Source organism: Haemaphysalis longicornis, unplaced genomic scaffold, assembly GCF_048455015.1.
Source record: "Haemaphysalis longicornis isolate Haplotype H1 unplaced genomic scaffold, Haemaphysalis longicornis Haplotype H1 scaffold_23, whole genome shotgun sequence".
Taxonomy (NCBI): domain Eukaryota; kingdom Metazoa; phylum Arthropoda; class Arachnida; order Ixodida; family Ixodidae; genus Haemaphysalis; species Haemaphysalis longicornis.
In genome coordinates this window covers 1,834,835-1,860,177 of record NW_027526306.1, presented here as the reverse complement: position 1 = coordinate 1,860,177, position 25,343 = coordinate 1,834,835, and the positions used below count along the sequence as shown (strand labels likewise).

The 25,343-nt window shown below is 47.2% G+C and overlaps 1 protein-coding gene across 1 annotated transcript in view; it reads left to right on the top strand.

The window, feature by feature from the left end:
- The window catches only part of LOC144172504 (arylsulfatase B-like), a 160,174-nt gene that overhangs the window by 97,080 nt on the left and 37,751 nt on the right, over positions 1–25,343 (top strand). Inside the window, exons 6-8 of the mRNA XM_077701191.1 lie at positions 9,656–9,768; positions 14,159–14,269; positions 24,603–24,728. Coding sequence (XP_077557317.1) covers positions 9,656–9,768; positions 14,159–14,269; positions 24,603–24,728 — 350 coding nt within the window. The remainder of the gene's footprint in view (positions 1–9,655; positions 9,769–14,158; positions 14,270–24,602; positions 24,729–25,343) is intronic.

The following is a 25,343-nucleotide window of genomic DNA, read 5'->3' as shown; positions in this document are numbered from 1 at the left end:
AGACAAACTGCCACGCCTAGGCACCGCGACGAAATGAGTCATGCAAAGCTGTAGCTTTCCGAAAGCTAGATAATCAGACAAACTGGCTGCCATAGCCGCTGTTTCCGCCGATTCGTAGGTGACAACCGAAGGGGCTTGCGAGTGGCCTTACAACCTGCATGCATACACCCAATGAATTGCTTGTGCAAAAAAAAACATTTCTAGTAAACAGGTTTTAACTTCACAAAATGACCATTAGTAACCAGTTATAATTCTGAAAATAACTTCAAACGTGAAATAAACAGTAAATGCATTTCAAAACAACTCCAGTGAACGCTTGCTACAAATTTATTTATTTATTTATTTAGGAACATACTGCAGGCCACGTGGGCCCACGCAGGAGGGGCATAATGTGGTAAAAATATCAACCAAATACAAACAGTAAACAGCAAAAAGCAGAAACAAGAACTGAAGTATAAAACAGTGAACGCTAGAGGTAACTACAAAGGCACAACTAAACATTTGGTTCAAATGAATAAAGAGAGTTTAGACAATTTTCGGGTGTATTGTTCCAATCATTAATTGTGCGGGGAAAAAAGAAAATTTAAACAGATTGGTGAAAACGAACATTGGGGTTAAAGACAGAGAATGGGAATGACGAGTACGGCGAGTAGCAAGGGCGAGGTACGGCGAGTAGCAAATTGCACTATACCAGGCTTTCGTTGACGTACCTGTCGCTGTCATGTTGGATCATTGCTTGCACGGTTGAAAGGTTTGAACGTGTGTGCCACTTTTATCTCAAGCAGCACTGGTAAAGGTGAGAGCAGTACTCAATAGCGGCAGTTGTGACGTCACGTGCAAGCTATCCAAAACGTTAGGCTCCAATCTTGTGTGTTGGTATTAAAATTTTGTTGTAGCACGCAGTGAAATGTCGTACGCCACTATATCTTCTGACATTTTGTTAGCGCAAAAAATACATTACATCTGCAACTGAATGCTACTTCTTTGGGGAACAAAAAAGCTTGACTGCTTATTGTAAGATTGTGTTAAAAGATCGAGCACTAATCCACACGCCGTGCGTTTCCAAAGAAAACAATCATAAAGACTCGTGTGTTCTGTCGTGTATTTGCGAACGGAATGGTATAAGGTATTTGGAATATAATCACTTCGGATGGGCATGTTCAAGGCTCGTGTGTTCTATCGTGTAGTTGCGAACGGAACGATATAAGGCATATATAATAATATCTTCGGGTTGGCCACTATTTGCCAGGGGTAACACTACTTTCGGGAACAAAAACCATCTTGATCGCATGTTGAATGATTACGCTAAGAGAGGGAATAATATACTGCCAGCCCTGCTTTTTCAAAAAATTAATTCTGAAGACTTGTGTTGCCAACAGAGGTTGCCAACAGAGCGGTATAAGGTATTGAGAACGATTACTTTCGATAGGCAGCAATTGGCCAATGGTAACACTACTATTACACGCGTAATTTAAAATTGTGCAAAAAAAAACGCATGTAAAGGTTGCTTTGCCTAAGCGTGCTTAGCATGACATTTCACTGCTCTTGTGGCAATTGAAGCTGCAAACGAAGCAATTTTTCGAATAATATGCCTTTGCCACGCTGTCTTATTCCCAGGTTGTTGGGGAACTTGAGGCTCTGTTGTGAATCTTTGTCAATTTTAATCAATGAGCATTTTGTTACAAAAAATGCCTAGAAGCGTCAGGCGGTGAGGGAATAGGTGTATTCGCTAATTCTCCATTGGGTGCTATAGACTGAATATGCAAAAAAGGTTTCTATAAAGTATCACATGTAAAATGCCATTTTTAGTTTTTATTTCAAGTGTACTCTGATATACACAGATTACTACAGAAGTACTTCAAAATAACCCGTCGAAGCGCAGTACAAGACGAGGGAAAAAATACCGCAGAGACACAGTGCGGTAATTTCCAATTTTAATGGCAGCGGCCCCCAACCACCACCTAAATACCACCCTTATCAACTAACGTGGCCAATTGGAACCACCCAAGATGCAGTCAACATATCGCAACCACAAAATAAAGGGCGCTGAAATTTAACATCCTGACAAATCGATAAAAAGTATCAGAATACAAGTACACCAACAAATTCCTTTACAGACAAAAAGTTGCCAGAGGCTGGCAAGCACAAGCAGGAGCCCAGGCGCCAAAGTCAGGCCCTCCAGAAAAAGAAATCATGGTATAGAAACTTTACGTGTCATCATCGTTGATTCCCCGACATCACCATCATTACTGCAGATCTTCACGCGAGCGGCCACCTCGAGCTGCTTCATCCTTCTTCAAAAAGTCGCCATTAAACGTCGTTCCGATCTGCAAAGTTGCTCTTCGTTTCATTGAGTTCTTCGTCACTTGGCTTAGATTGCCTCAATATGGTGCCGTGAAACCCGGGAATTGACGTCGGAGACGACGAGCAGTGAGACCGCTACCTGAATACGACGACTCCTGCTCTGGCGGACCAGATCCTGGGCACCCACGATGACCTCCATTGAAAGCAAGCTACGGCCACGAAGCACTATGCGGGAGAAACTGGATGGCATAGTTTGGAACGTCGGAGAAGGCCTCCGCAATGGACACCTGACCACACCGATGGACATGGCTGTTTCTCTGGAGCGGATAGAATTCCTCTTTCACAGATCCAAAAGCTAGACGAGGATATTTATCTCGACACCACCCACGGCCTCGTTCTAGCGGAGACATCCGAAGAAGCAGCCTTCAAACACAGAATCGTACGCATTATGGTGGAGCTTCGCTTTTGGTCCCGACACCTTCCGTGCGGTGAGTCTGGTATTACACCTTCTAAGACAAGCTGACCGCCCTCCGGGACCGCAGCCACGCGAGCGAAGCTACCAACCCTGGAATTGACCACAATCGATAGCGATCGAAGAAAATGGCTCCGATTATGGAACGAGTTTAAGAGTACGATTCATACGAACCCCGAACTTAAACCTACGGAGAAATTTCAGTACTTAATCAACCTTTTAACGGCAAAAGCCGCTTCCGCAGTGTCTGGAATGCCTCCGAAAGAGGAATGCTAATGGATGCTGTAGCGCTGTTGAAACAACGATTCGGAGATCAGGCGCTCCTTGTACGGGAACATATGCAAGCCTTCATCGAATTAAAACCGGTCGCTTCCTCCTCCAACGTGAACAGATTGCGTAAACTCTATGACGAGGTTCAAGTTCAATGCCGAAGCCTAAAAGCCCTAGGAACGAGCCCTACAACGTACTGCTCCATGCTACGGGAAATTCTATTCCGGACGCTACCAAGAGACCTGGTATTTCGATTTCATCAGTGGTCGAAGATTCCTATGGCAAACCATCCGAATGATGATTCTCCGATACCAGCTACCGTACACGAGACAAACTTCAAACAACTTATGACATTTTTGGGGCGAGAACTTGGATGTGTGGAAGCGATGGTGCCAAATACGTCAAGCTGCGGGCTCAACGATGAGAATTCGAAGCAGAAGCATGCAAGTGCCCAAGTGCCTTCCGTAGCATCCCTTCACGGCGCTACAAGTGGGACTAAGACGTGCATCTTATGTTCTTCCTTGCATGACGCAGCGTTTTGCTCCTCTCAGTCTATAACCTTGGAGGAGAAGAAGGCCCTTCTTTCTCGAGAGGGACGCTGCTTCCGCTGCTTTACCCAAGGCATCTTGCTAGGCAATGCAAGAGGAAAATTGTATGTCAGCACTGCTCCCGGCGACATGCTTCTTCCATGTGCGACAAGGACGAAAGTAAGGAAGTCAACGAGCAAGTCACTATGACTCCAGTCCAACTGATGTCAAGACAAGAGCGCTCTCTTATACTGTTTCAAACGCTGAATGCCAAAGTGGCCGGATCAACAAAAGCATTGAACTGCAGAGTTCGTTTAGACGGAGGCAGTCAACGCAGTTTCATTACGACGGAAGTCAATAGGAGTCTAGGCTGCGAGTTGATTGAACAGGAAACCCTTACAGTGGGAGTATTCGGAGGAAAAGAAACAGCGCAGACCCTGAATAGAGTGCGTGTACAGCTGAATAGCCTGACAACCAACTCGGTGATCTGCGCACAAGCGCTTGAAGTCTAGTCGATCGGCAGCCAGGCGATTCCATTCCCAGATGAAACTGTGATTGCTGCTCTGCGAGGCAAGCTCGTATGACGTGTCAGCATGCAGATCACGAAGGCATCGCCATCCTAATTGGATCAGACTTTTACTGGAACGACGGGACTGAAACTATTAAAAATTTGGCACCTAATCTCAAAGCCATCGCGACCCAGCTGGGAAGGGCAGTACAAGGTCAAACAAAGGAACCTGCCCGCATACTTCACTGCTCAAATGTCGTGTTCCTTCATGCCTACACAGGGCATTCAGATGTAGCATCCACGCCAAAGCAATTTCGGAAAGTGGAAAGTATCGGTAACAAAGATCAACCAGATCCTACAGACGACTCCGTAATGCTTGAGTTTGAGAAGCACATCGCCATCAACAAAGGTCGCTACGAAGTGGCTCTTCCCTGGAGAGAGGAAGTAGACCTTTCCGACAACCTTGAAGTTGCTGAGAAACGGCTGGACCACCTCATCAAAAAATTGAAGATTAGAAATTCGGGGTTGAACGCGTACATTCATTGTGGTACAGCAGAACCAGATCCTTGGATCACGCCAAGGAATGGGCGGTATATTTACTATCTTCCTCACAGAGCCGTCATTCGCGAAGAAAGATTAACCATGAAGATAAGGATTGTGTTTGACGCGTCATCGCACGCCAAAGGCGCGAAGTCATTAATTGACAACTTAGAGGACGGTCCGAATCTGAATTCTAACATCGTAGCCTTGCTACTGCAATTTCGTCAATACAAGATTACTATGACATCTAATGTTGAGAAGGTCTTTTTACAGATAAGTCTACGAGAGCCAGACCGCGGCTCCCTACGTTTTCTTTGGTTTGAGAGTTGCCCTCCACTTGGTCAGCCATTTCCTCCCAAAGTGGTGTCGAGAATGTCTCGAGTACCCTTCGGAGTAACTTCAAGCCCCTTTCTTCTAATGGCCACACGTCAGCTTCCCTTCAGTAGCCATACGAATTCTTTTCCGCGCGCCGCGGGTCTTCTTCTCAAGTCCATTACATGGATGACCTGGTAATCGGTGCACATACAGAACAAAAAGCGATTGCTTTATAGAATAAAACCATCAGTATTCTCAAATCTGCTGCTATGAATATCAGAAAACGGGTTACGAACAACAGGACCATGGCCTCTGTTTTTGTCGACAACATAACAGACTCACCCTTTACCGTATGCTTGCCGCATTCAGAGACTTCGAAAGGTCTTGGACTCAAATGGGACACATTGTAAGACGTGTTTGTTTTTCGGCTGCAAGTCCCGATGCATGAACGACCCGCTACAAAGAGATTGCGCTGAAAGCTATTGCCAAAATATTAGACCCCCTCGGATTCATTATCCCTGTTATTATCACAGCTAAGATACTCCTGTAAGATTTGTGGAAAAGACAGCTCGATTGGGACGAAGAACTACCAGCACACTTGGCGTACATTTGGCAGCGGTGCTGTGAAGAAGTGGGTGCCCTTGAAGGGATTCATATTCCACGGTTTTTTGGTCAAGGGCTCAATCAAGACATCGTGAAGGCTACGTTTCACGTATTCAGTGACGCCAGCCCTAGAGCCTGCGGTGTCGCTGCACATCTCTTTTTGAAAGAGTCGACACAATCTCATAAGACACGTCTGCTTATGTCAAAAAGACAAGTGGCCCCTGCGAAGACTCTCAGTCTACCCAAGCTGGAATTAACGTCTGCTTGTTTAGCTGCACATATGAGTCAATACATTCGCGAAAACCTGAACCTTGACGTCATAGAGACGCATCTATTGTCGGATTCTTTGGTTACTCTATGCTGCATTCAGAATTAGACCACTATTTGGAAGCCCTTTGTGCAGACTACAGTAAACGAAATAAGAATTACCTTATTCAGGCAGCGGCACTACTGCACAGGAAAGGATAATCCAGCAGACCTCCTCACTAGAGGAATTTCACCCTGCCAATTGCAACAGTCCACATCGTGGTGGCAAGGGCCTGTCAGGATTGCTACACCTGATTTTTGGCCTACAGAACCAACGCCTTCAGATGCACAAGGCAAACAATTTGCGGAGGAGACCCGAAACCCGATCCTGACGTCAAATGTCTCGACTTGTGCAGTCATCGACTTTACCTAATTTAGATCCCTCTTACGCTTCCATCGAGTGGTAGCTTGGATACATCGATTCATAGATAACCTTCGGAACAAGAACAAGCTTACGGGACACTTGACAGCTGAGGAAGTTGGAAAGGCCGAGCTTACTGCATGAAGAGCACGCAATAAGCTGGTTTTCCTGAAGAACTATATGGCGTTAACAAGGGGCTTGCTCTACCACCAACCTCATCTCTAAAAGCAGTGAGCGTGTTTCTTGATGATCAACGACCCCTGCGGGTACAAGGAAGACTACATGCCAGCCCTGAAGACAACAGCCAGAAGCACCCTATTATTATTCCTCACAAGTGTTTTTACGCTGAACTGCTCGTACGTTCAATCCACAGGAAGCTAGGTCGTGCTGGTCTCCGTGACACTCTAGTTCAGCTGCGAGAAAGATACTGGATCATGAGAGGACGCCAACTCGTCAACAAATTGCTTCCTGCCTGCGTGACATGCAAACAATTTCATTCCAGAGCATGTATTCAAGATGTGAGCACCCTTACTCAAGGATAGAGTCATAGAAACTACTCCATTCGAAACCTGTGGAGTTAGACATTGCTGGTCCCCTCTACGTAAAGACAACATCGCCAGACAACCGGACGTACGTCGTTCTTTTTTCGTGCGCAGTTACTATAGCAATTCATCTCGAGCTGATATCAGACATTACATCAGAGAGTTTCATTCGTGCCATGCGCCGTTTTGTTTCGAGACGCGGACTCTGTCATACGGTACAGAGTGACAATGCGCTTACATTTAAACACGGCGCTTGAGAACTCGCTGCTATGTTGAAAACACTCAAACACCTAGATGTGCAAGATTATTTCGCGTCCTCGTCAATTGCTTGGACGTTTTTCGGGGAAGCGGCACTCTGGTGGGGTGGCTTTTATGAACGACTTGTGCGCTCGGTAGAAAGCTATTTGCGAAAGGTATTAGGACGGCGGCCAGTAGACATAGCCGAAATGGCTACTATGATCATGGAAGTAGAAGCCATAATTAATTTCCGGCCACTCACGTTTGTTCACAACGATGTTACAGAAACTTTTCCCCTATCCCCGGCATGCTTTCTTTTTGGAAAAGGGCTGACCTCGTTACCACCTTTGGTTGCTGCATCTTAAGGATCCCCCTAAAAGGGAGTCGACGTCAATGGTGCTGGAAAGGATGTGGCAACAGCGAGAAAAAAACATTAGACTCATTAGTCTCACGGTGTAAGAGAGAATACCTCTACAAACATCGATTTCAAAGCACGACACGTCAAAATACATCCAATGAGCTAAAAAACGGATGGGTTATGCTCTTCAACGATGACTCTAAGCCACGTGCATTATAGAGTCTAGCTCGTATAGAGAGGCTACATCCAGGTCGTGAAAACAAAGTTCGCTCCTGCACCTTGCGGTTTCCGAGTGGACTAATCACAAAGCGACCAGTGCAACGTTTGTACCTGCTAGAAGCGGACTAAACAGAGCTTCTTCGTGGTTGGGGAAGATATAGAAACTTTACGTGTCATCATAGTTGATGCCCCGACATCACCATCATCACTACATCATACCGCGAGCGGTCATCTCGAGCTGCTTCATCCTTCTTCAAAAAGTCGCATTAAAGGTCGTTTCGATCTGCAAGTTCTCTCTTTGTTTCATAGAGTTCTTCGTCCTTTGGGCACAGATTCCCACACGTGGGTTTGACCTGAAAGAATCTGTCATTTTTGCTCCGAGAGCTACCGACGGTTTCGAAACGCGAAGATCATCCAAATCAGCTATGGCTTTCGCATCCAAAATTTAGCCTGTCAGGGGGCGTCCGTTCTCGGCCGAAACAACAAATTTCTCAGAGGGAAAGAACAGCCACAGGTTTCGCAGCAAGCAGCCACACTGAAAACCCGTACTCAGCGATTTGTACCTAGCTAAACTTGATACAAGCAAAATAAACTCTATCGCAGGCACAAAAGTCAGAAAGTGCCCGGGTTCGTGGATGATTACTTGTTTCTCCTTAGGTCAACGGCTTATGGGCTCCAACCAGATGTTTACAAAACCCTGGCTATGCTGAAGACAAAACTAGCAACCCAAAATTACATACGAGCAACCTGTTCAAAATAGAATCCGCTTTATTGGCAGTTCTTTTTCTTTTCCCACTGATCACATTTGATGGTGCAATGAAGCTAGGACCAATCCGTCGTTGCTTTCCTATCACTCTGCCGGCTCGAAACTCGTTAACAGAGGTATCGTTAACCTGTCGTTTACCAATGACCTCGAATAAGTCTTGCGAGCACGAAATCTGCCCAAGCTTGGCAAAGCAGACGGTCCTTTTTACAGAAGCAGGGTACCGAACTCATGTCATCATGTCGGTGGCTGAGTGCATACTCAGGAAGTCAGGCACCAAAGAGCCTGCTAAAGTGCAACTTCCGACGGAAAAATGCGAGGGTGATCCCGGACCTGCATCTCTTCTTCCATAACCGCAAGAAGATAGCTTCTCACTCGAATATAAGAGAAGCTTTTTCTTCAACTGAGAAGCTAGGAAACCTCGCCCGACTGACATAGCGCAATAGCTCTGCGAAGCAGTCATGCAAGCCAAAGCAAAAAAAATAATTTGCTGAGGGTACAAAGCGCGCGGTTTATAAGATTCCGCCAGATTGCTCCAATGTTTACGTCGGACAATTAGGCAGATGTCAGAATGATTGCTTAAGAGAAAATAGCAACAACGTTCGTAGTCAGCGTGGGGTTTTCACGCTTTGCACTGCAAAACGTGTGGCTGTTGTGCAGCACTCTTTCATTTGGCCTAGCCCTAAAAGCCCCTGAAACGTAAAAACGTAACATTTTGGATCAAAAGCAACTCTTGATTTGGGCGGTGTTTGCGTTCGAAAATTTCGGTAGCTGGCGGGGCAAAAAATGAGATTTTTTAAAGATCAAATGCGTCATTTTTTCGTACGAAGTGTCTTTTCTTGGCGCATGTGCTGCTTCTTGTATTTGCGAGCCTCGGGCAACATGTTTTCTGCAAAGATTTTTATCGGTGTGCTTGTATATGATACTTTCTATAGATTTGTGAGAATGATCACCTTTACGCGGTTTAATTTGTGTTATTGCAATGCATTGACGGCATCCTGATTCGTTAAAATTAGGCACGCTTGTTGATACGTGCGATATATATGTCGCCGCTGGGTGTCTCTGTCATTAATGTTGTGCGTTAAAGTTGTGCGTTCTTCGGTGTTTTCGTCCCTCGTCTCCTCCTGCGCTTCGATGCGTCACCACGTACAAACTCGCACAAACAACTACTCTTCGGAACTTCTAAAGGCATGTCTCTTTCGACGCGTACATGGGACGCGAATACTTAGGAACTGATGAAGCGGGAGATTACGCCGCAACATTTTGTCATTTTTACAAAATTTTAATTTTTGAAACGACAAGTAGGAAAATGTTTTCTGCTGTTGCACAGGCATGCAGCACCTGGTAGTCCAGGCAGCCGAGCCCTGGGGACTGCCACTCAAGTATAAACTCATGCCAGAGTATCTTAAGGAACTCGGTTACGAGACACACATGGTGGGCAAGGTGAGAAGTTTATTACAACAGCCAACACTTAATACTGAACCTTAATATTGCCATTTAAGATTGCCACTTAAGAAAAAGAAGAGGGAAACATGCTTTCTAGTCGTAGAGAGACAGCTATAAAACTAAAGTGGTGTTTGCATGTCGAGAAATAGTCTTTGAATTGTATGACGTTTAATGTCGTAAGTCACAAATTGTAGTGGTGTTTGCATTTTGACAAAGAGTATTTCAATAGTAGGACGTTTTATGCAGTAAGTCACACAAAGTTTAAATGAAGATCCATATTCTCACGTTTAAGAACACATAAACATATGGTTCCACTCCCTACGAAATGAAGGCTAGTTCCATGCGTAGTTCTTTTCTGGTGTCGGAAGTCGGCGAAGAGGAACTTACCGCATGTCTCGGGACTTTCATCATACCAGCCCTGATTACCGTTCTGTCTCAGCGCTCACGTTTGCTCACTTGTCGCTGCATTTGCTGCCCACGAGTAATGACGGTTTGTCATCCCTTTTTTGATGCTTCCTCTCTCGTCGCCTGCACTGACGGTGAACCCGATTGTGCAACCCGTATAAGCGGCAACCAGACTAACAAGAGCGTTCAAGGCAGAGGTAGCTTAGCGTGCCCTTCTTCATCTAGTCCTGTCCCTGGCCCCGACACCAGCATGGGGAAGGCACCTCTGTCAAATGTCAAAGGCAGCTTTGCCCACTCGTTTTACAGTACCGGGCATTTGCTAGCGCTACTGACTGACGTTAGAGTCTGTGAAAATCCATGGGCTACTAAAATTACGTTATCCGCAGCCCGTAAGCGACAATCTTCGACTTGTAGTAGCAGAAGGTAGTGATACCATTTTCAAATTTTGTAACCCTACTACATTCCGCAGCATGCTCAAAGAAAGTTTAAATGTTTTCAAGTTAGGGATGCCATTGGCATTTTAAGGCACACGATGGAATATTTGCTTGAATCCTTGCTAAGCTTTTCTTGTTTTTCAAGGGCCTTTCTTTAGGCATCCCCAAAGTATTGACGAGCGCACGCTCGCCTTAGGCCGCACTATTCTGAGGCAGGAGCTAATACTTTTCAGGAACGTGAATACAGCCAATACGAGGCCTCTCGTAGTAGTTAGCGATATTTTTTATGGCGACAAAATTGTACCGCCCGGAATGAGCGGCCGTTAAGTAACGGATGTGTTCTTTCATCCAAAGCTATGCATCTTGCTGCCGTCCAAATGAACTGCTTTCGTGATTGGTAAAGTATCTGGGATGCCACTACTGAGCATGGCCCTCGGAATTCTATTTCTTCCTGTCTTGCCGCCTACACTGACGGCAAACCTGATTGTACAACGTGGACAAGCGGTGGCAGGAGTGACAAGAGCGTTCAAGGCAGAGGTAGCTAGTGTACCTAGTCTACCTAATCTTTCACGGCATGAAGAAGAAATCCAGAAACGGGTACTAATTTACAAAGTGAGAACTGTTGTGTGATAAAATAAGCTTTGCTAAATAAACGCTAAAATCATTTAGACTAAAATTAACTGACAGCTGTATTTACGTGTGTTTACCAAGGAGTACAAACCCGAGCTAAAGGCAATCAATGAAAACGAGTAAATGAATGTGGAGTTAGTGTTTATGCTGGGAATACTGCCTGTTGTTGGATACTGACACAGTGAACAATTACTATCCCGGTACGTAAAGGTAGGCGTCATAAATAAGACAGATTTTGTGGAAACGTTGGGTAGTTAACGGGAATGCTCTTGAGCTTAACGTAGCGTGACGTGTCCTGAGCTGCCTTTCCTTTCAGCAGAAGAATAAAGGGGCACCGCGGTACTTCACGGCGGACGAGATTTCGCAGCCAAAATATCAACGCAGCCTTGTCAGAAAGAACGCTCAGGATATACCTCTAAGATAGTTTTTCTGTGGTATACAAAGATGTAAAGACCAGTCTATCTTGTGAACACCGCTCTTACACCGTCTAAATTGTAGATCCCTAAGACACTTCGCCTATAATGATGTGCAAGTGAAATATGACGATAATCTTCCAAATGGCTAGCATCTTGAATGCCTTGTGGCGCCATTTTTTAACCATTGAGTTTAGAGCGCGATAGCACACGATGTTGTCTTATAGCATGCTTGAGCTTGTGTCAGTATTGGTGAGGGTTCGGCGAAAGGTGACTTATCACGGCGAAGGCGCACACACTTCCGATGGCGGCTTTGTTGTGTTGTGTCGGCATATATAAGGTATGCCAGGTCTTCACACGGGAACTGGGAGAATTTAATAGTCCTAACAGTATTTCGGCCTTATCAACGTCGTTTGTTCTTCTGGAGACATCTTACTGTGCCCATCACCACAAAACCGTTAACGTGCGCCACTGTGGCCTTTGGATTTGTCACTGAGCGCCTGTGTGACACTTGCCTGAGCGCGACGATGAGCCTAAAACGCCTTCTCTGAAATCCACAGCAAAGTAGCGACGCTCTTGCTTTGTCTTTCTCCCACGCCGACGTTGTTGTTTCTGCGCAAGTTGCAACAGACTAGGCATTTGTGCCCGAATAAATTCACGTGCCACCACCAGAAAGGCTCCCTCAACGCAGGCAGTTGAGGCCACCTCAAAAGCTCTAGCAGGACTAACCCGCTTATTCGCCTATTCAATAACCTCAAGGTCATGGCAATATGTATAAAATTGGATACTGGCGTACGCCTTAACGCACGCACTAGTAAGGACGTACGAACTTTTAAGCGCCGGCTAAAAATAAAATTGTCAGTTTGATAGGACCGCTTACAAAGGCGAGACAAACGTGTAGGCACAAACGCGCAACAGCGCAATAATATTACGAGGCTATGGAGTGGAACAAATATCGTTTTTGAGAGTTTTAATTGCAATGTGTCTAGTTATTCTTTTTGAAGAATAGTGCAACAATATATTAGGCCATATTTGGGTTGACATAGGATGTAAACTTGTAGTGGGTTATATACCATTTTCTTTTCTGGAAATCGGGTGCAGCAAAACAAACTCCTCAATGTATAACTCGGGCATGTTTTCTATCGCAAAAAAGACGCCAACTTAGATAATAATACTGACGGGACAAACGCTAGCATTCTGCGTCCGTATTCTTCTCTGCGATAGTATTTTAACGTCCGTATTCTTCACTAAATAATCGTTTTTTTGCGGTAGAAAACATGCCCAGTTATTCCAGGATGGTCGTGCCCAAATTTTTGCATTTATAAATGCAGCATTTAGAGTGACACCTTTGTTGGTATGTGAAGACCAGATTTATGTTCCGATAACAAGTCAGGTTCATAAAAAATTTGTTTTAATAAAACTTTCGAGTACCTCTTTCCACAAGGTTCTTCAATTAGATGCTGTTGAATAAACAAAAACCGTTAAAAGCACTGAAGCTCATTTAAGGGCTCACTTTTCTTTATTCAAAGGAGAAAGAAAGTGACAGAAAACAGCAATTCCCCGTTCAGCAGCCCTGCCAGCCGTCTTTGGAAGTAGCAGAGATTAACATGGTTATTTGAGCATTGTAGTGGGCGAGTGGGCGACAGCGATTGGGTGCGTAAAATAAATTTAGCGGAGGCATCAAATTATTTTTAAAATCTTGTCCAATTGTATTATCAAAGAAACTTGCGGAATGCGGTCGCGTTCTTGATTTTCCCAGCCGATACACACGCATCGTTCCCTTTGAGAAACTAACCTCAGTTATGGCGCCCTCAACCCGGATAGAGAAAACTTAATTAGGCTGGCTCATATAGTGTATGAAGGCTTCAAACGGAACGCTATAACCCTTTAAAATGAACAAACAAAACTTGTACGGTACGCTTAAAAGAGGGAAACCAACTTTATGACCGCCCAAATACAGCGAAAACGAGTCGTGCACCAAAGTGTGGCCCTTGGTATTAGTGTTGTGGTGGCACGGCCTGTATAATGATGTTTCCTTTCTACCACCAAATGACTCGGATACTAAGGCTCCACACTTAAGGAAAACGTCAAATAACAAGAACACACGCGCTCAATTGGATAGCCGAGGCACGAATAAGGTTTTACTTAAATCATCTTGGCTCTCGTTAAAGCACATTGGGATGGGTTACTGTTAGTATGTGCTAGAAGCGTGTAGAAGTGAAATAGTTTAATTGTTTAAACACGTCACTGACATTACTAGGCCACAAAAGAACGCTCAGGTATACTCCTACCGATAGTGATCCCCGACATATTGGAGTTAACTTCTAAGTTTCACATCTGAGTTTATATTTCGCTCCTCGTTGCTAATACCTTTTGTCTTTCCTTGATATTAATATCCCGATTTACTTTCTTGTTGAAGTGCTTTCTACAAAGCTGGAATATGGCAGGCACCTGAGGGAGCAACTGAATAATGATGTACAATTATTCGTAACTCACTCGTTCCAGTGGCACCTTGGGTATTTTACCTGGCAGCATACACCAACGTACAGAGGGTTCGACACATTTTACGGCTTTCACACGGGCGAGCAAGATTACTACAACCATACTTACAAAACGGTAAGCGGTAGACATCATGAGGACGAAACACTATGCGTAGTAAATTTCATTTGAAAAAATCAGCATGACTTTTTTTGGACACATACTAAACATGACGGTTTTGTGAACCAACGGCTCGTGTTGTTTCGGGGCAGTACATGTGCTTAAAAAGTAAGGCCACAAATGCAATATCTAGTATCAAAGGTGACCCAATCACGTACCCAAAATGAACTTATATATTCAGCTTCAGCCTGCCAAGCCTTCAGGCAGCAACTGAAACTGAGCCAGTAGTAGTAGTAGTAGAAAACTTTATCATAAAATTATATTATTTAGCTCTCAGGGGGTGGTGCTCTTAGTCCGGGCCCCATTTGCTGCGGCGATCCGTCTTGCCCTATCAATCATTCCGCGATGGTCGCCCAAGGCTGAGCTGGAAAGAGAGGCTTCCCATCCGGAGGTGGAGGGGCTCGATATAGGCAATTGGGTCGGGGTTTTGTGGCATTCCCATGTGGAGTGACACATGGTCACGTGTCCTCCGCAGGATGGGCATCTGCCTGGGTATATGGTAGCGTTGAATTTGTGCCGGAGCGAGAGGCTAGGAAAAGTGTTAGTGTGTAGCTGGCGCCATGCAGCAGCTTCCTCACGGGTGAGTTGCGCGTGTGGCAGAGAAAGTGTCCTACGCGAGAGTCTGCAGCCTTGTAGTATATGTGGGTTTGTGAGTGTCTTTCTGTCTTGCCTGGTTTGGGTTGATGTTCCACTGGCGCCCCGAGGGTGAGGCCTCTGACTACCGCATGAGCGCGTTCAATGCCCGGGAAGCACGCATGCCCAGGTGTCCAGATTAGACGGACTGGTGGTATGTGTCGGTTTCGCTGCAGGATGTGATGGGCGGTCGGGGTGATACGTCCTTGCGCATAATTTCGGCATGCCTCTTGAGAGTCGGATGTAATATTTATTGGGTTCCCTGAAGAGCGAGTGCTGATAGCTAGTGCTAGTGCACACTCTTCCGCTTTCGTGCTGTTCCCGGAGCGTATGGTGGCTGTTATCGTCTCACTCCTCCAGACGGCTACCGCTGCCACCTTGGCATTTATGGCTTGATAGTCTGCTGCATCCGTATAGAGGGTGTCGGGGTTACTGCCGTATATGCGGTGCAAGGCATTAGCCCGCGCGGCACACCTCCCGCCATGATGTTCTGGATGCATATTTCTGTGTTTGGGTGATACTGTTATTCTCGCTCTAACTTCCGGGGGTATTGGTTTGATCTCCCGAGGGGCAAGTTTAGAAGTCGAGTACCCTAGTTGTCGGCGGACGTGTCTTCCTGTAGGGATGATTTAAATCTTTCCAATTGACTGATTTTTGTGCTTCGATTAATTCCATCGTGGTATTATGTAGGCCTAATCGTAATAACAGGTTCGTTGAGGCGTAGACAGGGATGACTGTCGCCGCCTTTACGGAGGTGCGGATTCGGGTGTCCAGCTGCTTTGTCTCTGCCTGGGTAAGTCGGTGGTAAGGTACATGATAGGTTATGCGGCTAATAATTACAGCCCGCACAATGCGTAGTACGTCTGCTTCTTTAAGGCCATGGCCGGCGGTTGGTTATTCTTCGAATCGTGTGGATTATTTGATTAATTTTTTTTCCAGTAGTGCCAAGTTGCACGTGGCCCTTGTGTTCGTTTGCACATGCAGCCCTAGCAACCGTAGCCTGCCTACTCTGTTAACTGGCTCGCCCTCAACAGTGACCGTAATGTATGGTGGTGGGTCGGTTTTCCGGCGGCCTTCTCTGACTATGAGCAGTTCTCATTTTTGTTGTCTGTAGGTTAGTCTCCCTCCCCTTGCATACTGTTGTATGGCGTTCGCTGCTTCCTGTACGGCGTCTTGTATATCTCCATCAGAGCCGCTGGTGGCCCAGATGGTAATAGCATTCGCGTACAGCGTGTGTCTGATTCCGGGTATGGAATCTAGAAGGGGGGGGGGCGTCGGCTCATTGCTAAGTTAAACAGCATTGGAGGAAGAACCGACCCCTGTGGCGTGCCCTTTCCTGCTTGAGGGATGGTGTCTTGGCGAATGCCCGCCCCCCTATTGTTGCTGTTCGATCTTGGAGGAATCCTCGTACGTAGTTGTACGTTCTTTGGCCACACTAGGTTCCTGTGAGGTCGTGAGCAACATTGTCGAAAGCGCCCTTAAGATCTAAGGTTTGTATGGCTTTTGGTTGTGTGTTGTTCATTCGATCAATAATTTCTTTAATTTGTATTAGTACATCCTGTGTGGATAACCCCGGTCGAAGCCGAAACATTGTGTGCGGCAGTGGCGCGTGCTCGTCTAGGTATGGTTGAAGTCTGGCTAAGAGGATAGACTCAAGTAACTTTCCCACGCACGACGTGACGGACATGGGCCGCAGTTGATTTAGGGACGGTGGGTTGCCCGGTTTCGGCCTCATGGTTATATTTGCGTGGCGCCACTATTGTGCTAGCGTTCCCTCCTGCCAGCGGTATTCATAATAGGCCGTTAGTACCTTTATCGACGTGTCGTCAAGATTTTTTAGAAAACGGTTTGTATGCCGTCTTCTCCGACGCAATGTTTTCTGTTTTCCGGTGGAATGCCGCTCTGACTTCTTGTTCTGTTATGTCCGTGTCTAATTCCGTGGTCTCCGCGTGTGGATAGCCTTTGTAGGACGGTGTGGCGCAAGCACCTATGTAGGTGACACTTAGCTCCTCGAAAATGACTACTTCGTCCCCGGGTGTCTGTCTGACAATCTTTTGAAGAGTTTTGCTGATCGTTGCTCTTGTTTTATTGGGATCAATAATGGTTTTAAGCAGCGCCCACGTTTTACCCGCGCCGAGGTATCCCTGCATGCCAACGCAGAAGTTTTTTTCCAATTATTTCGGGGCAGTTCTATTGCGTAATTTTCTGCTTGTGCTGGTATTGCGGGTTATCGCTGCTTGAGCTTTCTGTTATCTTTTGTCTTCGCCATTGTTTCTGCTTGTTGTTCCGGAATCCCAGAGGTGCATAAAGTGCCCTTCTACGTCCGGTTGCTCCGGGGACGTGTCTATAAGTTGGGTTGCTTCGTTCAAATCTGTTTGGAGCTGACGGACTCATGCCAGAAGAGTTACTACATTTGTTTCATCCTCGCCTGGCTCGTTATCACGTTGAAGCTCACGCAGTTCCCGCGACTTGTCCCAGTCGGTTATTTTTACTTTGCGCTCTTTCATTTTCCTTCGCAGTGCAATACGTTCAGTTTCTATTATAATATAGTCACTGCCTAGGGTCTCGCCTAGGTTGCGCCATCCCTGGTACCTAGATCTTTCACGCGTCTCAGGTCCGGGCACGTGTCCCGACTGACACTCTTGCCCTCCCGTGTCGGCTGTGGAGTCAGTTAGGACGGTCAAGCCTTGCTGTGCAATAGTTAGAGCTACCCGCCGGCTCTCTGGGTTTTGTATCTGATAACCCCATGTTGGGTGGGTTGCAATAAAGTCTCCTAAAAAATTAGCTTTCCTTTGGTTCCTTTAGAGCGTATGTGAAACGTCAGTCAAAAGAGTCTGTCCCTTCTTTGGGCGCACTATAAAAGTTGAGTACAAAGAAGCTGAACATTTTCCTATACGCAGGTCAGATTTCAGTGAGCCCGTGCGGTATTGTCCGGTGCTGAGCGTGAGGTTTATTACTGTGACTTTCTTGCAACCAGTGTCGCCGGTTTATTAAGAATGTTTTGGGAGCCTGCGCAGACGAAACTGCTTTAACCTGCTAATTTTGTTTCCACGTATGTTTCTTGTAATTGCAATATATCCGGTATGTGTTCTTGTGCCGGTATGAATTGCGTGAGACTTCCGCGTTTCTGTCTATAACTGCGACAGTTCCACTGCCAGAGTCGTATGGGTTTTGTCTGTTTCTTTTTATGTGTAGCCAGGGTTTATTGCGTGCTATTTTCAGGGCGAGGGCATGTGTATGGGTGTACTCGGGTATCATCACGTGTATCCTGCGTGCTCATCCGGCTGCGACTATGGGTGTTGGCGTAGCGGATTGCTTACTTTTCGTCTCGTATATGTTGCTTAAATTCTTTGGCGAGATCCGCGAACATAGATTGGAAGGTATTTTTGAGTTCGTCCTGAAAATTCTGCCTTTATAGTTGAAGTTCCTGTTTCAGTTGCTCTCTGTAATGTTGCATATCGTTTTTGAATCGTTGCCTATCTTGTTGCAGCTCGCACTTAGGTTGACGCAATAGCGAGTGTGCCACTTCGTCGCCCAATGTCCTCGTCTCATGTCTAAGTGTTCAGGCTATATGTCGTCGATCATTTCTCGTACCTGCGCAATAGTGGCGAAGTTGCTCTTAGCAGGGAGCTCATCTGTGGCGGAGTTGGGCGTCGGTATTGTGGGGAGTGGAGGAAAGGTGGCGATGTGGGTATGCGAGGCGGGAGGAATGGAAAGCCGCTCAGCCCAGCTTTCCTCCGGCGCTGGCGTTTCGGGTCCACCCGTAACAGTAGTCCCTCTGGTGTTCGCTGTCTCCGATGCCTGGGTGCGCGAGCTGAGTTTCAGTTCGTGGCCGCTTGGTGCTGGCTCATTGCCATCATGCCTGGGAGTCTTCGCGCGGGGGCAGCTTTGTGATCTGGACCTGGACTTCTCCCTGGACTTGTCTCTCGAATTGTCTCTGGATTTGTCTCTAGATTTGTCTCTTTTCCTCAGAGATCATCGGGGTGATCGTCCTCGTTCTGCATTAGCCATCTTAGCAACTTGCGATAACACTGGCTCTTTGGGTTGACGATAGCCGCTAGTCGTGGCGCCGCTGTCATTACACCTGCTGACACTTCCGGTGTTTCGGAGCAGGAGTGACTTGTCATACGGCTTGCGCTGTCTGCCTGAGGAGGTCGGGTGCGTGACCGGGTGTGCTTCTCCGCACAACACACATTTTGGTTGGCAGTCATGTGCCTCCTGCGGGTTTTCGTGTCCGCACCTTGTGCATCGGGTTTTCTCCGGCGTGGGGCAGACGTCCGCTCTGTGTCCCGTCTTGAGGCAGAGGCTGCATATTTGGCATGTGTGCGGTAGGGCCTGCATCGCAGCTCTCCTCGGTAATAATAAATTGCTCTCAGGAATACCAGACCATCGAAGGTTATCAAAGCGGCCTTGGACTTTCCGAGCATGCGTACGTAAAGTATGGGTACTCTCGGTGAGCGTAAGTTGGCCGCTGTCATTACACTTGCTGACATTTCCGGCGGAATGACTTCTTCGGAATGACTTCAACTATCGAAGCCAGTGACAACGCCCTTGAATGACTTGTCGGGGGCTGCCACGTACGCGGTCACTTCATACATCTTATCGCCCAGTTGAATGGACTTGATTTGCCGGATGAGGTCCGCCAGCTCTTCGTTTGGCGTGTTGGCCACGGCTATATTCTGATCGTCACAAATTCTCAGCGTAAGTGCCTGAAATTTGGTTGCGATGAGGCGGGCCGACTGGCCTACTGCTCGAGCGACGTGGTGGCTTCCCCACTTACCGTGCGAAGTTCAGGCCCTCTCGGGGACGCAAGACGAGCTTGTATTTAGAAGTGGGAAGCGGCGGAAGTCCGGGATATCATGCCTGCTCTTGATTCCTGGAGCGCGCGTGATCCACGGTCATGGTTGTTGCGCCATCAATGACTGACAGGCGGGTTGTCGGCGTTTGCGGACCACGGTGAACCGATCTCCCCCGTCGCCGTCGTCGGTGTCACCTCTGTCGCCTGCGGAGAGGGCTGCGGCGTTCGCTTCCATTTCGTCTGTGCATTGGTTGTCTTCATGGTTGGTGTCCTCTCGGGCGGTTGCGCTGGGCTCCATGTCGGCCATGCTTAGGCTTAGCTCGAGTACGGAAGGCAGCAAGGGGGGGGGGGGGGGGCAGGCTACGCCGTGGGCCGGAAGCGCTGCGATCGCTCCCGTACCCGTCAGTTGTTCCAAATAGGCCTAGCCACCTGGGGTATTCAAAAGGCCGTACTTTGATGAAAAATCCATTCCCCCGCGTGTTTGCCAGGTATCATTGGAATCGCGTTCCGGCGGGACGTCGATTGATTTCACTAACGGCTCGCTGCGTGGTCGAAGTGGCTAGCGCAAAGTGCTATGGATGGTTCTTGTCGGCTCTCAAGTGTTTGTTACTTCGATATCTGGCATGCATTTTCGTTTTCTGCATGGCACTGTCTGCAATTCAATGGCTATCCTTGATGTGTTAAATAACAGCGCGATTACCACTTAACGCATGTTCTCGTTTTAGCGGAGAGTTTCTTAAGATGAAGAGAAACCACTTGCAGAGACGGCGACAAGTGACGCGAACAACGTATTTTAATGCGTACAACAAATATATATTGTAGGGGACAAGCGAAGAATCATACACTTCTGCCAATGCCCACTTCCGTTGTCGCTCGTCGGTGGAACTCTCTTGTGGGCGGCTTCTGGCCGGCAAAAATCAAGCGATGGCGACGGCCCCGGAGGCCTGTGTACAATAATTTGTCGCTTGTCTCTGCCGCCCACAATTCCCGGTGCTGTCCCTTTGAGTAACGAAGTTAGCATCGCTTGTCGCTGTCGCTGAATTTGATTACCCCTTGAAGAATGCACTGCCTCAAACAGGCGCAATCAGGTAACAACCATAATGGCTCGAAAAGCCATGATTTACTTGCAATTTCAAGCATTGCAACTTCACACTTGTACACAGAGTTTGGTCACCCAGTGGTGTGCACGGCTAGAATGAAAGGTGGCTACCTTTACACTAGTGCGCCTACTAGCCCATTAGCACAATGCTCTATTTTTATTTAGATCCGCTTGGGCAAAACTTATAAATACAACTCGAAGGCATCATTCATTCAGTTCCCCGTAGCCTTCCAATGCGGCGCGCCTCATCGCCTGCGTTTCGTTGGCACGCTAAACACCACAATCAATCAATCAATCCTTCAGCTCTAACTATTGCATCTGCTTCGCCTACCAACGTGCGTATTAGATGATAATTCAGTATTAGGATTAAGCAAGAACACAGATGCAGAGAATCAAAATAATTTATTTCCCGTTAAATGTTACCAAGAACAATTATAGCATTTAGTCTGTAGTGTGTTATAAATTATAAATATATACGGGATGGCCCGCTGTATCTGGCGACGCGGCTCAAATAGGAGACGCCTGTTCTTTTGTTGTTTTTTTTTTACGCCAAAATTGATATTCCAGTCCGAGCACTCTAAAAGTAGTATCTAATACAAAGTAACATTAATTAATAGGGGCACTTTTGGCAGCACTCTTTGAAAAAAAACGCCATTTGCGTGGCCACAAAGCCGTTCCAGCCACGCCCCGCCGATGTTACAAACTACATACTACGGCGGCATGCATAGAGACATGGAGCGCTTTCGGAGAATCGCGTTGACGCTAACGCCAGATTATACGTTGTGTAAGCTAGTGAGAAACTCAGTGCAGCGCATTATCATTCAGCGAGGGTACACAGTACAATACACGCGAGTACTCGTATAAAATCGGGCACATCACAGTAACACATTCTTAAATTTGCAGCGTCGGGTGCGCCGCACTGGTCGTGTTAGCACCCATATTCTAAAGGACTGCGAAAAGTTCCCACGTTCACTATATAATGTAGCCTGACGCCATCGCCATCGGGATCGCCATCCGGATGACAGGGGACAGAGATGCAGGGATCGAAAAGGCGCGGCAAACAGGTGCCAACATTGGGCCTCCTCGATTTACCAGCCCTGGACGGTCCGAGGGCAGTCCTCGGACTGCCCTCGGACCGGAAGCCTTATAGGAATACATGGGAAAAATGAGCGCCGGATCGCGTGTCGGGCAGTCCGCGGACGATCCGGGACTGATAATCGAAGGGGCCCATTGTAACAAAGCAAGCACAGTCTTACATGCTCACCGAACGCGTCCGAACGTTTCGTCTTACCACACAAAAGATGCGTCTACGCAACGTCAAATATCTTTGTCGGCCAGTAGTTAACCAGTCCCTGAAATTCATACACTGAAGGTCCTATGGCAGCTTAAACATCTGAGTCGAACCAACAAACAATTTGCCGCTCAGTAACTAATTATTTTATCGTAACCATTGCTCTCCTCAAAAGAACTGCCAAGCTCTTGAACGGGTTGTGGGGGAGTTAGATATTGCGCATTTCTCATGCTTTAATCATCAGCAATATAACGCCCTAAGTTTGTTCCAGTGGTACTGAATTACAGAACGTCAATAGACTCGTTAGTATATCGTACAATACGGCACTGCAGAAACAGCTGTACTCCTGCGCTAGGACATTACGCCCCTTAGGGATCTATAGTAAGGCCGAGGACCTCATGGGGGAGCACTTTCTCAGGATAAAATTGTATGCAATTTGAGCAACTTTCCCCGGCCTCAATATTCTCTACCAACACGGAATTCATGTCATTTCTATGCCAGTTCAGAAATGACCCTACCCCACGCTATTCCCTTGAAGTATTCGTCCACCCTCTACCGCCATAATGCACCCAGTGGGTCATGCTGTCGCATAACGTAGCAAGCCCATTACTTGCTACAATGCCTGCAATAAGACCAGACATCTTATACGCGAACGCGGCTGAACAGCGTCACACGCATGAGTGTGCGGCTGCCATTTTAACTGGCCGAATGGCCACCTGATATGTTATCTCACAGTCCGCACTACTTGCCCTGCCATGGCAGTTAAGGTGGCAATCGCACTCGCTTTGTCACGAAGCCCAACACCACGACTGTAGTATCTGATATGACGACGGCCATGGTCTCATCTCGCCACTGGCACTCAAAATTATCACTCAAGATCTCCCATATTTTCCGGTAGAAGTCACATGGACATTGGCTCATCCGGGTTGCGGGATGAGGGAGGCGGCCAATGACACAGCTTGAGGATTCACAACCCGAGCGGGGGACGGCCTACTGCCTCACCCCATACCGATCCCTTCGAGACCATCAAATTACATACCGTGACGTACTACGCATTTTGGCCTTTCCCGCCGTAAATACTACAGGACCATGCCAGGATAACGGATAGCAAGCGCACACCTGGCGCCTTCTTCAGTTTCACTCCTTAACTCGCAGGGTGTGACCATTACAATCACCCCTCCGATTAACCCTCACCGTATTTCCCCGGACGATGCGAGCGCGCCACACTTCCCCGCTCTGTATTTGATGTGATTTGATTCTTGCGGATTTTGTATTATATTATAATATCTCAATTTATATTGAACTGTTCTTCCAATATTTTGCTCTTATTCACTCGTGACGAGCAATGGAATGGTGCTCTGGGCAGTTCCGACACGGGGGTCTAGGCCAGCTAGTGGAAGGACTTGTCTTCGTACCCACCGAAGATTCTCACCGAGAAGTTGCGCAACACCGAGCTCCGTTTTTCCTGCTGTGCGTCATGCGTCATGCAGTGGTAGGAGCCGGTTCTCATAACTGCCTGTGGCCTCTATCGGTGGCGATGGGAAGCGCCTCACCGGCGGTTTCCAGACCCACATATATAGGGTGCAGTGGTCTCTTAGGGGCTAGAGTTACTCCAGGTAGCTCCTGCAGGGCGCTAAGAGTTGCGCGACCCTCTTCCACGTGCCAGAGTGATGACGTGACTCCGGTTATCTATGCCATGTAGAGAAGCCCCCGCTACTGCTGCAGCGCAGCAACCGACGCGGGCGGCACCGCGCCCCGCCTGGGAGCAGCAGCAGCAGCAGCGTTAGCGACTTTGCAGGAATCCAGCTTAACCGCATGGTAGCCGAAAAGGCGCCACTGCCCGTTGCGCCCCAAACGCGTGTCGTCCGCCGTCCGAAACCAGGTCGCGTGGCTCCTACACGCGCCACGGCGGCTTTCCCGCAGCAATCCGGATAACAAGATAGCGGATGGCCGCGCAACTCGTAGCTGCCTGCGGGAGCTATTTAGAGGGACTCTAAAGGGGCAGGTTCCTGTCTCGCCCGCTGGACAAGGAAGGTAGCCTCCCTGTACAAACATTTAGCTGCCGATTCCATAGCGAAAAGCGGAAAATTAGGGCGGCGATGACGCCCCTGTAAGGTCCAGCTGACACGAGATAACCACGCCTAGTTTTTTTCAGCAGATTTTCCACTGTGAGGTACTTTGCTTACTTTGCTTTTTTCTCTCTCTCCCTCTGTCTACCGTAAGTAATATATGAAAGTCGTTCACCCGAAGCTCCATCCGATATTTTACAGATTAAGAGGTATTAAAAGAGAATGTAATTATCCGTAGAGGGTAAAACTCGATTTGAACCAATTTGCTTCCCGCGCTTACCTTAACAAATCTAGAACTTCTTGTGCTGCTCTTTCGGCTTTTATGCAAGGCGTAATTGGGCTTTGAGAACAGTGAATTTTTGCGGCCCGCTGTTTTTCGTTTCACCGCGCTGTACTTTCAGGGCGACCACTTGGGACTAGACTTCTGGCTTGGTACGGAGCCGCTTAGGAACCAGAGTCAACGCTACTCAACATCCTTGTTCACCGAGCGAGCAACAACCATAATAAAGGCTCGGAGCAAAGAGAAGGTAACAGAAATCTCCAAATGCGGACGAACAAACTGCCACAGCAGCAGCCACGGGTGATTGGAAAATTGCAAAAATCCCGGCGGGGCAATTTGTACTGTACCATATCAGATAACAGTAACAAACCATCGAAGTTAATGAAAACGTTACCAATAGTTCGTACGATGTTTTCTGGCCTATCGCGTACTTCTTAGGGAGGTTTCTCCCTTTCCTGTCATTTGCAATATGTTCATTATGATTTGCACTCTGCAGGTGGCTGTAACAAAATACCCAAGTTATTGTATTGGTCTACGTCATGTTTATGAATTTAGTACGTTGGGGGTGCATAAGCTTGTTTTGGTTGAGAGAAATTATTTGATACTTGAATACCATGTAAGAACCATGTAACAACTTGTAACAACTTGGATACCAGATAACAACACCACAGCGACATGACTGGTGAAGAGAGGCCATGTAGGAAAAGCGGCAAAGTATGTGACAGGTAATCTCAAGGTGCAAGTTAAGCCCGAATAAACACGGCCGATAGCAATGATTAAAAAAATGGCGCACTCCTACTGTGCATTCTACTGGCGCTCTTACTATATTGAACAGCACACATGCATGCCCGTTTTTGTCGCT